General features: G+C 50.4%; 1 protein-coding gene across 3 annotated transcripts; it reads right to left on the minus strand.

Annotated features, from left to right (window-relative positions):
* Positions 1-228: 228 nt before the first annotated feature.
* On the minus strand, positions 229-16,435 carry LOC144676402 (CD209 antigen-like protein 2). 3 transcript variants are annotated; one of them, XM_078536821.1, is made up of 9 exons: positions 14,464-14,590; positions 11,989-12,212; positions 11,345-11,416; positions 10,452-10,538; positions 9,454-9,573; positions 5,115-5,234; positions 3,048-3,190; positions 2,224-2,330; positions 229-946 (listed from the first exon to the last, which is right to left on the minus strand). In XM_078536821.1, exons 2-9 carry the CDS (start codon positions 12,026-12,028, stop codon positions 772-774), a joined length of 864 nt encoding a protein of 287 aa, XP_078392947.1. In that variant the 5' UTR covers positions 12,029-12,212; positions 14,464-14,590; the 3' UTR covers positions 229-771. The 3 variants fall into 3 exon arrangements, with proteins under 3 accessions (XP_078392947.1, XP_078392946.1, XP_078392945.1); XM_078536820.1 differs by lacking the exons at positions 11,989-12,212; positions 14,464-14,590 and adding an exon at positions 16,356-16,435; XM_078536819.1 differs by lacking the exon at positions 11,989-12,212 and having other exon boundaries at positions 14,464-14,599.
* Between the last annotated feature and the right edge of the window lie 177 nt (positions 16,436-16,612).

Genomic DNA, 16,612 nt, shown 5'->3' on the forward strand with positions numbered 1-16,612 from the left:
CCATCCACACTCTCACGCACACTCGCACAAACACACACACTCACACAAACATATTCTCACAAACACACATACACGCCTACTCACACACACACAAACACATTCACGCTCACACACACATAATAACAGCTCACACTCTCACATTCAAACACTCACACACAAACACACCTACACACATAGACATTTACACACACACGCACACACACGTACACAAATGTACAGACACAGTAATGGAGGATAGAAAAAGGAAACTTTTACAACTATGGATAGTAACAGTACAAGAACCAGGGAGATTGAAATGAGTTCACATGATTTACAGAGTCCGAGAAGAAAAAGTCCAAAGGGTATTTCTGATGTGACCGAGTTTAATCCTGAGTCCAGTGGGAGCTTACTGCACGCAAATTGAATGCCTCGTTTCTGACATGACAACGATGAAAACTCTGTAAGGAGTTGCTTCATTGGCTGCAAAAGCAGGTTGGGGATCATCTGAATTAGTGAAAGTTGCTAGAGAAATGCAGGACTTCTGTCCTGTTACATGTCGCCAGATTCCTGCTTGGATTTAGAATGGGGTTTTCCAATGTCAACCGTCATGATGTCATTCCCGCCTCCCACCACTGGTGGCGCTGTAGGGGGCTTCTCCTGGGGGAGAAGGGGAACAGGTGAACTTTCACCTTTCGGACGTGGCCTCGGGCAGTCAGGGATTGTGGGGAAGGGAGGAGGGGCTGGGGATCTTTGGACAATCCTGACACTCTCGTTCTGTGTCCCAGTCTCTCTTCAGGAACAATATTTCTCAATATCAGCTGCCTCGACGCAGGGCAGTGCCCTTTTCTCACAGATGAAAGGGAAGTGATCGGTACAACTGACATCATTCCAGTCGGCACTTCTGATAATGGCGCAGTTTTCATTTCCTTTTGCATTATTCGGTTCACCCTGATACCATTTAGTAAAACTGGGAAATGGGGAAATAAAAAATACCGATAAAAATCCGACACATTCCTGCACAGAATCAGCAAGATTCCTACAGCCCGGAACAAATCTCAAACTAATCCCACTGCCCCGCTCTCTCCCCATAGCCCTGTACAAATCCCAAACTAATCCCACTGTCCCTGCTCTCTCCCCATAGCCCTGTATCAATCCCCAAATTAATCCCACAGCCCCACTCTCTCCCCATAGCCCTGTATCAATCCCAAACTAATCCCACTGCCCCACTCTCTCCCCATAGCCCTGTATCAATCCCAAACTAATCCCACTGTCCTGCTCTCTCCCCATAGCCCTGTATCAATCCCAAACTAATCCCACTGTCCCGCTCTCTCCCCATAGCCCTGTATCAATCCCAAACTAATCCCACTGTCCCGCTCTCTCCCCATAGCCCTGTATCAATCCCAAACTAATCCCACTGTCCCGCTCTCTCCCCATAGCCCTGTACAAATCCCCAAACTAATCCCACTGCCCCGCACTCTCCCCATTGCCCTGTATCAATCCCAAACTAATCCCAATTTCCCACTCTCTCCCCATAGACCTGTACAAATCTCCAACTAATCCCACTGCCCCGCTCTCTCCCCATTGCCCTGTACAAATCTCCAACTAATCCCAATTTCCCACTCTCTCCCCATAGACCTGTACAAATCTCCAACTAATCCCACTGTTCCGCACTCTCCCCATTGCCCTATGTCAATCCCAAACTAATCCCACTGCCCCACTCTCTCCCCATAGCCCTGTATCAATCCCCAAACTAATCCCACTGTCCCGCTCTTTCCCCATAGCCCTGTATCAATCCCCAAACTAATCCCACTGCCCCGCTCTCTCCCCATAGCCCTGTACAAATCCCCAAACTAATCCCACTGCCCCGCACTCTCCCCATAGCCCTGTATCAAACCCAAACTAATCCCACTGTCCCGCTCTCTCCCCATAGCCCTGTATCAAACCCAAACTAATCCCACTGCCCCACTCTCTCCCCATAGCCCTGTACAAATCCCAAACTAATCCCACTGTCCCGGCTCTCTCCCCATAGCCCTGTACAAATCCCCAAACTAATCCCACTGTCCCGCTCTCTCCCCATAGCCCTGTATCAATCCCCAAACTAATCCCACTGCCCCGCTCTCTCCCCATAGCCCTGTATCAATCCCCAAACTAATCCCCTGTCCCCCTCTCTCCCCATCGCCCTGTATCAATCACAATCTAATCCCCCTGTCCTGGTCTCTCTCTCCATGCGACGCTGGGACTCACCTCACTGGGCTCCCATCCACCCATTTCCAGTTTCCTTCACTCTCTCGATCTGTTAGTCCGATCCAGTAATCCCCAGGATTATTCTCGATAGATTTCTTTATGAAATTCTGCAGCAGATACAATGATGGAATGTGTTCAGTTAGTATGACTGCCTTAACTCACACAAACACGCACACACAACTGATACCCAAAATACACCAAACCCTTCCTCAGGAAATTCTCCCTCATTCCCTCTGATTAAATATCGGGAAGACTGAAGTTGTTGTTTTCCGTCTCTGTTCCAAACTCCATTCCTGAGTTACCGACTCCATCCTGGGAACTCCCTGAGTCTGAACCAGACTGTTCACAACCCTGGGGTTGTGTTTAACCTGGAGATGGGATTCCCACCTCATATCCACATCGTCACCAAGACGGCCTCTTCCCAACTCCGTAACATCGCCCAGAACCACCCCGGGCTCAGCTCATCGACTACTGAAACCCTCGTTCATGTAGTGTAGAGGGAGCATTACTCTGTATCTAACCCCGTGCTGTACTTGTCCTGGGAGTGTTTGATGGGGACGGTGTAGAGGGAGATTTACTCTGTATCTAACCCCGTGCTGTACCTGTCCTGGGAGTGTTTGATGGGGACAGTGTAGAGGGAGCTTTACTCTGTATCTAACCCCGTGCTGTACCTGTCCTGGGAGTGTTTGATGGGGACAGTGTAGAGGGAGCTTTACTCTGTATCTAACCCCGTGCTGTACCTGTCCTGGGACTGTTTGATGGGGACGGTGCAGAGGGATATTTTCTCTCTATCTCATTCTGACAGATGCGTCTGTCATTCTCACCTGTTCCTGTTCTGTATTTATGACGATGAGGTGTGTATTTTGGGATTCACATTGTTGTTTTGCCGAGTCCCAGTTTACTTTATCCGTTGAGAATTTATAGCAATGATGATTATGAACTTTCCAGCCGTTCGGACAGGGAGACTCTGCAAAATTATACAGACTTAATTCAGAGAAATACATCGAAACATTAGGAACAGGAGGAGGCCATTCAGCCCCTCTTGAGCCTGTTACACAGGAACAGGAGGAGGCCATTTAGCCCCTCTCGAGTCTGTTACACAGGAAAAGGAGGAGGCCATTCAGTCCCTTTCGAGCCTGTTACACAGGAACAGGAGGAGCCCATTCGGCCCCTCTCGAGCCTGTTACACAGGAACAGGAGGAGGCCATTCAGCCCCTCTCGAGTCTGTTACACAGGAAAAGGAGGAGGCCATTCAGCCCCTCTCGACCCTGTTACACAGGATCAGGAGGAGGCCATTCAGCCCCTCTCGAGTCTGTTACACAGGAAAAGGAGGAGGCCATTCAGCCCCTCTCGATCCTGTTACACAGGATCAGGAGGAGGCCATTCAGCCCCTCTCGAGTCTGTTACACAGGAAAAGGAGGAGGCCATTCAGCCCCTCTCAAGCCTGTTACACAGGAACAGGAGGAGGCCATTCAGCCCCTCTCGAGCCTGTTACACAGGAACAGGAGGAGGCCATTCAGCCCCTCTCGGGTATTTTACACCATTCCATTGGATCTGCTCTGTACCTTAACTCCCTCGGTTCCGTGACCCTCCATCCCCAACAACAATCTCTCAATCTCAGTTTTGACGATTCCCTTTGACCTCCGGCCCCACAGTTTATTTCGGGGGTGGGGGGAGAGTTCCTGATTTCCGCTCCCCTTTGTGTGAAGAGGTGTTTCCTGATGTCCCCCCTGAACATCCTGGCTCGAATTTTAACCACCTTCCCCCTTGTTCTCGACTCCCCCTCCCCGGCTCCCTCACAACCCACCGGATCAGAGGAAATAGTTTCTCTCCATCGACCCAATCGAATCTCTTCATTGCTTTCAACGCCTCGGGTCCGGTCGCCGTGGTTTCGCCTGTAGACCTCAGGCTTCGGGTCTGGATCCTGCACCTTATCCAATCCCTTCAATCTGTCGGACAGACCCCACCCCTCCAGATCGATTCAACCCCTCGCCTGTCCCAAACTTGACTGAAGGATGGGGAGGGTGGGGGTGGGGAGACAGGGGGTGGAAGAGGAGAGAAAAGGGGTGGGCGTGGAGGAGGGGCGACAGGGGTGTGTGGGGGTGGGGAGGCAAGGGTGGGTGGGTGGGGGCGGGGAGGCAGGAGTGGGTGGGTGGGGGCGGGGAGGCAGGGGTGGGTGGGTGGGGGCGGGGAGGCAGAGGTGGGTAGGTGGGGGCGGGGAGGCAGGGGTGGGTGGGTGGGGGCGGGGAGGCAGGTGTGGGTGGGTGGGGGCGGGGAGGCAGGGGTGGGTGGGTGGGGGCGGGGAGGCAGGGTGTGGGGGCGGGGAGGCAGGGGGTGGGGGCGGGGAGACAGGGGGTGGGGTTGGGGAGACAGGGGGTGGGGTTGGGGAGACGGGGTGGGGGCGGGGAGACAGGGGGTGGGGGCGGGGAGACAGGGGGTGGGGGCGATCCCAATGGGACAGAGCGGGGGAGGATGGGAGGTTGGGGTAGGGGGTGGGGGCGGGCAGACTGGGGGTGGGGGCGGGGAGACTGGGGGTGGGGGCGGGGAGACTGGGGGTGGGGCCGGGGAGACTGGGGGTGGGGGCGGGGAGACTGGGGGTGGGGGCGGGGAGACTGGGGCTGGGGGCGGGGAGACTGGGGGTGGGGGCGGGGAGACTGGGGGTGGGGGCGGGGAGACAGCGGGTGGGGGCGGGGAGACAGGGGGTGGGGGCAATCCCAATAGGACAGAGCGGGGGAGAATGGGAGAGTGGGTGAGGGTGTGGGGGCGGGGAGACAGGGGGTGGGGGTGGGGGTGGGGTTGGGGAGACAGGGGGTGGGGGCGATCCCAATGGGACAGAGTGTGGGATGATGGGAGAGTGGGGGAGGGGGTGGGGGCCGACAGCACCAACTCACCTGAGTAGTTCTGGAGGATGGTGCAGAAGGATCTTCGGTCCCGGAGCATCTGTTCAATGGTCTCGGACATATTCCGGATCTTTCCATTCTGTCCCGTCATGTTCTTGTCCATCTGTAGGACTGAGAGAATCACAGGGTCAAAGAACCACAGGGTCTGAACCGCACAGAAGGAGGCCATTTGGCCCATCGTGTCCGCACCGGTTCTCCGAATGAGCGTTAGGACCCAGTGCCATTGTCCTGCCTTTTCCCCCCTGTACCCCTGCACATTGTATCTGTGCAAATAACCATCCAATGCCCCCTTGAATGCCTCGATTGAACCTGCCTCCCCCACATGACCAGGCAGCACATCCCAGACCCGAACCGCTCGGTGTGTGAAAACGTTTTCTCTCACGTCGCGTTTGATTCTTTCGCAAATCGCTTAAAAATCTGTGTCCTCTGGGCCCGGTGTGAACAGCTTCTCCCCGTCTCCTCTGTCCAGCCTCCTCTTGATTCTGAACGTCTCCATCAAATCCCCTCTCAGCCTCCTTCTCTCCGAGGAGAACAGTCCCAACCTCTCCCGTCTCTCCTCGGACCTGAAGACCATAAGACATAGGAGCAGAAATTAGGCCTTTCGGCCCATCGAGTCTGCTCCGCCTTTCAATCATGGCTGATAAGTTTCTCAACCCCATTCTCCCGCCTTCTCCCCGTAACCTTTGATCTCCTTACCAATCAAGAACCTATCCATCTCGGTCTTAAATACACTCAATGACCTGGCCTCCACAGCCTTCTGTGGTAATGAATTCCATAGATTCACCACACTCTGGCTAAAGAAGTTTCTCCTCATCTCTGTTCTAAAAGGTCTTCCCTTTACTCTGAGGCTGTGCCCTCAGGTCCTAGTCTCTCCTACTAATGGAAACATCTTCCCCACGTCCCACTCTATCCAGGCCTTTCAGTATTCTGTAAGTTTCAATCAGATCCCCCCTCATCCTTCTAAACTCCATCGAGTATAGACCCAGAGTCCTCAAACAATCCTCATATGTTAAGCCTTTCATTCCTGGGATCATTCTCGTGAACATCCTCTGGACCCTCTCCAGGGCCAGCACATCCTTCCTGAGATACGGGGCCCAAAATTGCTACAATAATCTAAATGTGGTCTGACCAGAGCCTTATAAAGCCTCAGCAGCACATTCCTGCTTTTATATTCTAGTCCTCTCGAAATAAATGCCAACATTGCATTGCCTTCCTAACTACCGCGTCAACCTGCAAGTTAACCTTAAGAGAATCCTGGACTAGGACTTCCAAGTCCCTTTGCACTCCAGATTTCTGAATTCTCTCCCCATTTAGAAAATAGTCCATGCCTCTATTCTTCCTACCAAAGTGCATGACCTCACACTTCCCCACGTTGTATTCCATCTGCCACTTCTTTGCCCATTCTCCTAACCTGTCCAAATCCTTCTGCCGCCTCCCCGCCTCCTCAATACTACCTGTCCCTCCACCTATCTTTGTATCATCTGCAAACTTAGCCGGGATGCCCTCAGTTCCTTCATCTAGATCATTAATGTATAAAGTGAAAAGTTGTGGTCCCAACACTGACCCCTGCGGATCTTCACTAGTCACCGGCCACCATCCTGAGAAGGGACCCCCTTATCCCCACTCTCTGCCTCCTGCCAGACAGCCAATCTTCTATCCAAGCTAGTACCTTGCCTCTAACACCATGGGCTCTTATCTTACTGAGCAGCCTCCTGTGCAGCACCTTGTCAAAGGCCTTCTGGAAGTCCAAGTAGATAACATCCATTGGCTCTCCTTTGTCTAACCTACTCGTTACCTCCTCAAAGAATTCTAACAGATTTGTCAGGCATGACCTCCCCTTGATGAAACCATGCTGACTTTGCCCGATTTTACCATGCACTTCCAGGTATTCTGAAATCTCATCCTTAATAATGGACTCTAAAATCTTACCAACGACCGAGGTCAGGCTAATCGGCCTGTAATTTCCTGTCTTTTGCCTCACTCCCTTCTTAAACAGGGGGGTTACATTAGCGATTCTCCAGTCCTCTGGGAACCTCCCTGACTCCAGTGATTCCACACAGATCACCACTGACGCCTCCAATATCTCTTCAGCTATCTCCTTCAGAACTCTGGGGTGTAATCCATCTGGTCCAGGTGATTTATCCACCTTCAGACTTTTCAGTTTTCCTAGCACCTTCTCCTTGGTAATGGCCACCTTACTCTGCCCCCCAAGTTTCTTGAACTTTGAGGATGTCACTCATGTCTTCCACTGTGAAGACTGATGCAAAGTACCTATTCAGTTCCTCCGCCATTTCTTTGTTCCCCATTACTACTTCTCCAGCGTCATTTTCCTGCGGTCCAATGTCCACTTTTGCCTCTCTCTTAACTTTTATATATCTACAAAAAACTCTTGCAATCTTCTTTTACATTACCTGCTAGTTTACCCTCATATTTAATTTTCTCCCTCCTTATTTCTTTTTTAGTTGTCCTCTGTTGGTCTTTGTAGGCTTTCCAATCCCCTGGTTTCCCACTGCTCTTTGCCGCATTGTATGCTTTCTCTTTAGCTATGATGTTGTCCCTGACTTCCCTTGTCAGCCATGAAGCTTCTCATCCCCGGAACAATCTGTCTAAACCTCTTCTGCGCTCTCTCCAATGTGTTCACATCCTTCCTATAATGTGGTGCTCAGAGCTGTACATATTACTCCAGCTGAGGTCTAACCAGAGTCTTATATAAATTCAGCATAACCTCTCTGCTCTGGTGCTCGATGCCCCTGTTAATAAAGCCCAGGATACTATCTGCTTTATCAACTGCTCCCTCCACCTGTCCTGCCACCTTCAATGATTTATTCACATATACACCCAGCTCCCTCTGCTCCTGCACCCCCTTAAAAATTCTACCCTATATATTACATAATTTTTAAGGTTCCTCCGACCAAAATCAATCACTTCACACTTCTCTGCATTAAACTTCTTCTGCCCGCTCCACCCACCTGTCTATGTCACGACAGAGCTGGAGTGACTGAGTGATGAAGGGAGTGGGATATATATCAGGGTGTTACAGTGAGGGGTCTGGGATATATCAGAGTGTAACAGTGAGGAGTGTGGGGTATATCAGAGTGTTACAGTGAGGGGCGTGGGATATATCAGTGTTACAGTGAGGGGTGTGGGATATATCAGGGTGTTACAGTGAGGGGTGTGGGATATATCAGGGTGTTACAGTGAGGGGTGTGGGGTATATCAGAGTGTTACAGTGAGGGGTGTGGGATATATCAGTGTTACAGTGAGGGGTGTGGGATATATCAGGGTGTTACAGTGAGGGGTGTGGGATATATCAGGGTGTTACAGTGAGGGGTGTGGGATATATCAGGGTGTTACAGTAAGGGGTATGGGATATATCAGAGTGTAACAGTGAGGGGTGTGGGATATATCAGGGTGTTACAGTGAGGGGTGTGGGATATATCAGGGTGTTACAGTGAGGGGTGTGGGATATATCAGGGTGTTACAGTGAGGGGTGTGGGATATATCAGAGTGTTACAGTGAGGGGTGTGGGATATATCAGTGTTACAGTGAGGGGTGTGGGATATATCAGAGTGTAACAGTGAGGGGTGTGGGATATATCAGGGTGTTACAGTGAGGGGTGTGGGATATATCAGTGTTACAGTGAGGGGTGTGGGATATATCAGGGTGTTACAGTGAGGGGTGTGGGATATATCAGTGTTACAGTGAGGGGTGTGGGATATATCAGGGTGTTACAGTGAGGGGTGTGGGATATATCAGGGTGTTACAGTGAGGGGTGTGGGATGTATCAGAGTGTTACAGTGAGGGGTGTGGGATATATCAGAGTGTTACAGTGAGGGGTGTGGGATATATCAGAGTGTTACAGTGAGGGGTGTGGGATGTATCAGAGTGTTACAGTGAGGGGTGTGGGATGTATCAGAGTGTTACAGTGAGGGGTGTGGGATATATCAGAGTGTTACAGTGAGGGGTGTGGGATGTATCAGAGTGTTACAGTGAGGGGTGTGGGATATATCAGAGTGTTACAGTGAGGGTTGTGGGATGTATCAGAGTGTTACAGTGAGGGGTGTGGGATATATCAGAGTGTTACAGTGAGGGGTGTGGGATATATCAGAGTGTTACAGTGAGGGGTGTGGGATGTATCAGGGTGTTACAGTGAGGGGTGTGGGATGTATCAGGGTGTTACAGTGAGGGGTGTGTGATGTATCAGGGTGTTACAGTGAGGGGTGTGGGATGTATCAGAGTGTTACAGTGAGGGGTGTGGGATATATCAGAGTGTTACAGTGAGGGGTGTGGGATATATCAGGGTGTTACAGTGAGATGTTCCTCCCCGTACCGTGGACTGTGAGACCTGTAATAATTGCGAAGTTGCAGATTAAGACAATGAGGCCGACCACGATGAGACATCTGGATTTTTTTGAAATACTTCCTCCAGCTGTTTCCTGTCCAGTTTTATCTGGAATAGAGAAGTAAAGATTGACCCATGTTGAGCAGCCCGAGTAACTTCACGGAACAGACAATAGTGACGTATCTACCCCTCTTTGAGAGAGAAAAAACAACCACGTTACTCGTTTATATCCCTCGTTTCACATCCCAGCGCACGGTACAGGAGGGTTATCAAAGAGAATCGAACACCGAGTCACACAGGGAGATATTAGGGACAGGAAACCAAAAGCTCAGACACAGAGATCAGTACAAGGAGCATCTTAAAGGAGGAGAGACAGAGACAGAAAGAGACAGAGAGAAAGAGGCAGAGAGAGCCACAGAGAGAGTTAGAGAGAGAGAGAGCGAGAGACAGAGGAGTGTAGGGGCTGGAGGAGATTATAGGGAGGGGTGTTGGGGCTGGAGGAGGTTACAGAGATAGGGAGGGTTGCAGGGGCTAGAGGAGGTTACAGAGATAAGAGATAGGGGGGGTTGTAGGGGCTGGAGGAGGTTACAGAGATAGGGAGGGTCGTAGGGGCTGGAGGAGGTTACAGAGATAGGGAGGGTTGTAGGGGCTGGAGGAGGTTACAGAGATAGGGAGGGTTGTAGGGGCTGGAGGAGGTTACAGAGATAGGGAGGTTTGTAGGGGCTGGAGGAGGTGACAGAGATAGGGAGGTTTGTAGGGGCTGGAGGAGGTTACAGAGATAGGGAGGTTTGTAGGGGCTGGAGGAGGTTACAGGGATAGGGAGGTTTGTAGGGGCTGAAGGAGATTACAGAGATAGGGAGGGGTGTAGGTGTTGGAGGAAGTTACAGGGATAGGGTGGTGAATCCCTTCATCCTTCACCATGTCCCTCCCCCCCGACTGCCCTGAACCATTGTGACCTCTGACCCCACACTCCCAGGATGACTGACCTTTAACCGGGGTCACCTCCGGGACTTGGTTCTGCTGCGGACTCTGCGGAGTGAAGTTGACTTGGGCGTAATTTGGTTCCTGTTCACCTACGAGAGTCGGAGAGAGACGGAGTGAGAAAGGATGAAGAACATGAGGACAGTTCGGTCAGTACGTGTGCCATAGGTAGGTAGCAGAGGACAACGACAGAGCAACAACACGCACACCGATATGTCAATCAGCTCAGGAGCACGCCAAGACGTAACTGGAACGTAGCCAGGTGCATCTCAAATGCTTGCTTTATCAGCTACTGCCAGTTGACATGTAAATGCGACTTAGCAAAGACTTAATTCACCAATAGAACAAGTGGAATACAAAACATGAAGGCATGGAAACCGAGGAACAGCAGGCACATAGCTACGGTGCGATCGTCACGTGGCTGAGGTCTAACAGAAACGCAGCTAAGATACAACGGATGTGCGATGGACATGGAAGCGAAGTGTAATTGAGACGTAACACACGCAACTAAGAAGCAAGTGACACACGACAGAAGTACAACAGGGACAGGACTCATGCTTAACTGTGACATTACTACGATGCAACAGAAACGTAACTGAGATATAATTGACAGGGAAGGGACGTGTCGCACAGTTGTGACAGTCGGAGGTATTCGATTTCCAAACAGAGAATAGCAGACCTGTAACTAAAGTCTAATAGATACGTAACTAAGGTGTAACAAGCAGAGAGGAGATGGATCAGGTACGATATTGACTCAGGCGTAACTTAAGACGAAACTGAAAGAATCAGGGTCTACCTAATGCATCATGTTCAATGCAATTGAGAAACGACTAAAGTGCAGCAGATTTGACACAAATCAGTATCTTACGACTGACATACGATATCCGTAACTTCTGACCTGTTGTACGGACCTTAGATGTCCCGGAGGCAGGATGAAGATTCAGCTCCGCGTATGAGATCTCCGGATCCTCTGGAAAACAGAAACAGAAACTATACAATGGATGAGAGTTAGATACAGAGTAAAGCTCCCTCTACACTGTCCCCATCAAACACTCCCAGGACAGGTACAGCACAGGGTTAGATACAGAGTCAAGCTCCCTCTACACTGTCCCCATCAAACACTCCCAGGACAGGTACAGCACGGGGTTAGATACAGAGTAAAGCTCCCTCTACACTGTCCCCATCAAACACTCCCAGGACAGGTACAGCACGGGGTTAGGTACAGAGTAAAGCTCCCTCTACACTGTCCCCATCAAACACTCCCAGGACAGGTACAGCACGGGGTTAGGTACAGAGTAAAGCTCCCTCTACACTGTCCCCATCAAACACTCCCAGGACAGGTACAGCACCGGGTTAGATACCACTTAGTTACCCCTCCATCTCAATCTGACTATGTTCCCCCCTCTCACTCTCTCCATCTCACCCTCTGTCTCTGTCCCTTTCTCTCTCTGTCCCTCTCACTCTCAATCTCTCCTATCTGTTTCTCGCACTCTCAATCTCTCTCACCCTCTCTCTCTCCCTCTATTGAACAGTTTAACCTACGTTCACTGGGGGCTTTCATGTTGATCTTGATGTGTCTCATATTCGTGTAGTTGATGTCCTGCTCCACGGTTTGTGTCTAAGGGGTCTCTCTCCACCGTTCCTGTCCTGTCTGCTTCGCTATCTCTCTCAGATGTGTCTCAATCTTTCCTCAGACTCGATGTCAGGGCGAAAACTTCCTCAAAACTGTTTCTGCCTCTTCGTTCCATTTCACAATGACATTTCCCCTGAGATCAGAATGAGAGGCTGGTTATACTGACTCCAGGGGCAGCAGTCCCTCTCTCTCAATCTCTCTCACCATCTCTCTCTCTGTCTCCCTCTCTCTCAATCTCTCTCACCATCTCTCTCTCTCTCCCTCTCTCTCAATCTCTCTCACCATCTCTCTCTCTGTCTCCCTCTCTCTCAATCTCTCTCACCATCTCTCTCTCTGTCTCCCTCTCTCTCAATCTCTCTCACCATCTCTCTCTCTGTCTCCCTCTGTCTCAGTCTCTCTCACCATCTCTCTCTCTGTCTCCCTCTCTCTGAATCTCTCTCACCATCTCTCTCTCTGTCTCCCTCTCTCTCAATCTCTCTCACCATCTCTCTCTCTGTCTCCCTCTCTCAATCTCTGTCACCATCTCTCTCTCGGTCTTCCTCTCTCTCAATCTCTCTCACCATCTCTCTCTCTCAATATCTCTCACCACATCTCTCTCTCTGTCCCTCTCTCTCAATCTCTCTCACCATCTCTCTCTCTGTCTCCCTCTCTCAATCTCTATCACCATCTCTCTCTGTCTCCCTCTCTCTCAATCTCTCTCATCATCTCTCCCTCTGTCTCTCTCTCTCAATTTCTCTCACCACGTCTCTCTCTGTCCCTCTCTCTCAATCTCTCTCATCATCTCTCTGTCCCTCTCTCTCAATCTCTCTCACCATCTTTGTCTCTCAACATCTCTCACCCTGTCTCTATCAGTCTCAATCTCTCTCTCCAGCTCTCTCTCTCTCTCTCCCCCTCTCTCAAGCTCTCTCACCATCTATCTCTCTCACTCTCAATCTCTCTCACCATCTCTCTCTGTCTGACTCTCTCTATTTTTCATTCCTTTCCTCTCTCGCTTTGTCTCTCGGTTTCTTTATAATTTTCATAATCTTTCTGTCTTTCTGTCTCTCTCTCTCGCCCTGACTCTCAGTCCCTCCATCTGTCCCCCAACCCCTCATTCTCTCTCTTTCCCTCTCCCTCTCTCTCCCTGTCCTTCTCTTTACTTCTCTCTCTCTCTCTCTCTAGTGTAAATTTTAACCTACATTCACTGGGCGCTGTCCTGTCGGTTTTGATGTGACTCATATTCATGTAGTTGCTATCACAGAATCTCACAGTGCAGAAGAGGCCCTTCGGCCCATCGAGTATGCACTCTGCAACATCTCTCTCGCTGTCTCTCTCACTCTCAGCCCTTCTCACCATCTCTCTCTCTCTTTCTCACTCAGCCTCAATGTCTGCAACGATCTCTCTCTCAGTGCCTCTCTCTCAATCTCTCGCACCATCTCTCTCTCTGTCTCTCTCTGTCACTCTCTCCCTCTATCTCTCTCACTTTTAATCTCTCTCACCATCTCTCGCTCTGTCTCTCTCAATCTCTCTCCCTGTCCCTCTCATCACCTCTCTCTCTGTCTCTCCCACTCTCAATATTTCTTTCCATTTCTCTGCCTCTCGCTTTCTCAATCTCTCTCACCATCTGTCTCTACATCTTTCTCTGTCTGACTCTCTTTTTCATTCCTTTCCTCCCTCTCTCTGTCTCTCAGTATTTTTATAATTTTCATAATCTTTCTGTCTTTCTGTCTCTATCTCTCTCTCTCCCGCACTCTCAGTCCCTTCATCTGTCCCCCAACCCATAATTCTCTCTCTCTCCCTCTCTCTCACTCTCACTCTCTCTCGCTGTCCTTCTCTTTACTTCTCTCTCTCCCTCTGGTGTAAATTTTAACCTACATTCACTGGGCGCTGTCCTGTCGGTGCTGATGTGTCTCATATTCATGTAGTTGCTGTCACAGAATCACACAGTGCAGAAGAGGCCCTTCGGCCCATCGAGTATGCACTGTGCACCATCTCTCTCACTGTCTCTCTCACTCTCAAACTCTCTAACCCTACCTCTCTCTGTCTTTCTCAGTCTCAATGTCTCTCACTATCTCTCTCTCTCTTTCTCTCACACTCTCAATATGTCTCTCCATTTCTCTTCCTCTCCCTTACTCAATCTCACTCACCATCTGTCGCTCCCCGTCTCTCTCTCTCTCTGTCTGACAGTCTCTCTTTTTCATTCCTTATCTCTCTCTTTGTCTCTCGGTGTCTTTATAATTGTCATACTCTTTCTGTCTTTCCGTCTCTCTCTCTCTCTCTCTCACCCTCACTCTCTGTCCCACCGTCTGTTCCCCAACCCCTCAGTCTCTCTCTTTCTCCCTCCCTCTCTCTCTGTCTCTCTCTCTCCGTCTCTCTCTCTCCCTCCATTGAACAGTTTAACCTACGTTCACTGGGCGCTGTCGTGTTGTTGTTGATGTGTCTTATATTCAAGTAGTCGGTGTCCTGCTCCATGGTTTGTGTCTGAGGGGGTCTCTCTCCACCGTTCCTGTCCTGTCTGCTTCTCTCTCTCTCTCTCAGATGTGTCTCAGTCTTTCCTCAAACTCTATGTCAGGGCGTAAACTTCCTCAAAACTGTTTCTGCCTCTTGGTTCCATTTCACAATGACACTTCCCCTGAGATCAGAATGAGAGGCTGGTTGTACTGACTCCAGGGGCAGCAGTCCCTCTCTCTCAATCTCTCTCACCATCTCTCTCTCTGTCTCCCTCTCTCACAATCTCTCTCACCATCTCTCTCTCTGTCTCCCTCTCTCTCAATCTCTCTCACCATCTCTCTCTCTGTCTCCTTCTCTCTCAATATCTCTCTCTCTGTCTCCCTCCCTCTCAATCTCTCTCACCATCTCTCTCTCTGTCTCCCTCTCTCTCAATCTCTCTCTCCATCTCTCTCTGTCTCCCTCTCTCTCAATCTCTCTCACCATCTCTCTCTCTGTCTCCCTCTCTCTCAATCTCTCTCACCATCTCTCTCTCTGTCTCCCTCTCTCTCAATCTCTCTCACCATCTCTCTCTCTGTCTCCCTCTCTCTCAATCTCTCTCACCACTTCTCAATCTCTCTTCCTCTCCCTCCCCCCCCTCTCTCTCTCTTTCACTCTCACTCTATATCTCTCTCTCTGTCGCTCTCTCTCTGTCTCCTCCGTTCTCTGAATCCCTCTCTCCATCTGCGTCTCTCTCTCTCTCTCCCCTTGTCCCTGTCTGTCTCTTTCCCTCTTTCTCTCTCTCTCTCTCTCCGACAGGCATGTAATCAGCCGCCACATCAAAGGTTACTCTGGAAGATAAGAGCAAATGGTGTAGGAGGTAACATATTAACATGGATAGAGGATTGGTCAGCTAACAGGGAGCAGCGAGTAGGTGTAAATGGGTTTTTTTCGGGTTGGCAAGATGTGACGAGCGGAGAGCCTCAGGGGTCAGTGCTGGGACTTCAACAATTCACCATTTATATGAGTGACTTGGATGAGGGCAGCGAATGTGTGGACGCTAAATCTGCCGATGACACCAGGATAGGTGGGAAAGTCAGTCGTCAACAGGAGGTAGAGGGTCTGCAAAGGGATATGGACAGGTCAAGCGGGTGGGAAGTTTTACAACTGCTGTACAGGGCCTTGGCGAGTCCGCAGCTGGAGTACTGCGTAGAGTTGTGGTCTCCTTATTTGTAAATAGATATAACTGCTTTAGAGACAGTTCAGAGGAGGTTCACTGGGCTGATTCCTGGGAAGAAGTGGTTTGTCTTATCAGGAGATGTTAAGCAGGTTGGGCCTGTACCCATTGGAGTTTAGAAGAATGAGAGGCCATCTTATTGAAACATATAAGATCCTGATGGGGGGCTCGACAGGGTGGATGCTGGGAGGATGTTTCCCCCTCGTGGGGGAATCTAGAACGAGGAGTGGGAGGCACAGTTTCAGAATAAGGGGTCTCCCATTGAAGACGGAGATGAGGAGGAATTTCTTCTCTCAGAGGGTGGTCAATCTGTGAAATTCTCTCCTCCAGAGAGCGGTGGAGGCCGGGTCAGTGAATATATTCAAGGCTGAGTTAGACGGGTTTCTGACTGACAAGGGAGTCGAGGGTTATGGGGAGGGGGTGAGGTGAATCAAGATCAGCCATGATCCTATGAATGGCAGAGCAGGCTCGAGGGGCCGAATGGCCTACTCCTGCTCCTAAGTCATATGTCCCCATGTTCCTCTCTCTCTCTATCTCTGCCTCTCTCTCCTTTTGTCTCTGTCTCTGTCCTTCTCTCACCCTCTCTCTCTCTCTCACCATCTCTCTCTCCCTCTATTGAACAGTTTAACCTACGTTCACTGGGTGCTGTTGTGTTGTTTTTGATGTGTCTTATATTCATGTAGTTGATGCCCTGCATCATGTTTTGTGTCCGTGGGGTCTCTCTCCTCTGTTCCTGTCCTGTCTGCTTATCTCTCTCTCTCTCTCTCTCAGATGTGTCTCAGTCTTTCCTCAGACTCGATGTCAGGGCGAAAACTTCCTCAAAACTGTTTCTGCCTCTTCGTTCCATTTCACAATGACACTTCCCCTGAGATCAGAATGAGAGGCTAGTT

Source organism: Cetorhinus maximus, unplaced genomic scaffold, assembly GCF_964194155.1.
Source record: "Cetorhinus maximus unplaced genomic scaffold, sCetMax3.hap1.1 HAP1_SCAFFOLD_1567, whole genome shotgun sequence".
In the NCBI taxonomy this organism is placed as follows: domain Eukaryota; kingdom Metazoa; phylum Chordata; class Chondrichthyes; order Lamniformes; family Cetorhinidae; genus Cetorhinus; species Cetorhinus maximus.

What these genes read in the sequence shown, in the direction of transcription:
- LOC144676402 (XM_078536820.1), bottom strand. Translation starts at nt 16,422, where the DNA reads ATGATGCAGGGCATCAACTACATGAATATAAGACACATCAAAAACAAC. An exon ending in GGAGGTGACCCCGGTTAAAG is followed by an intron (nt 9,574 to 10,451) that starts GTCAGTCATCCT and finishes TCTCTATTCCAG; the next exon opens with ATAAAACTGGACAGGAAACA. An exon ending in GTGGATGGGAGCCCAGTGAG is followed by an intron (nt 947 to 2,223) that starts GTGAGTCCCAGC and finishes CCCATTTCCCAG; the next exon opens with TTTTACTAAATGGTATCAGG.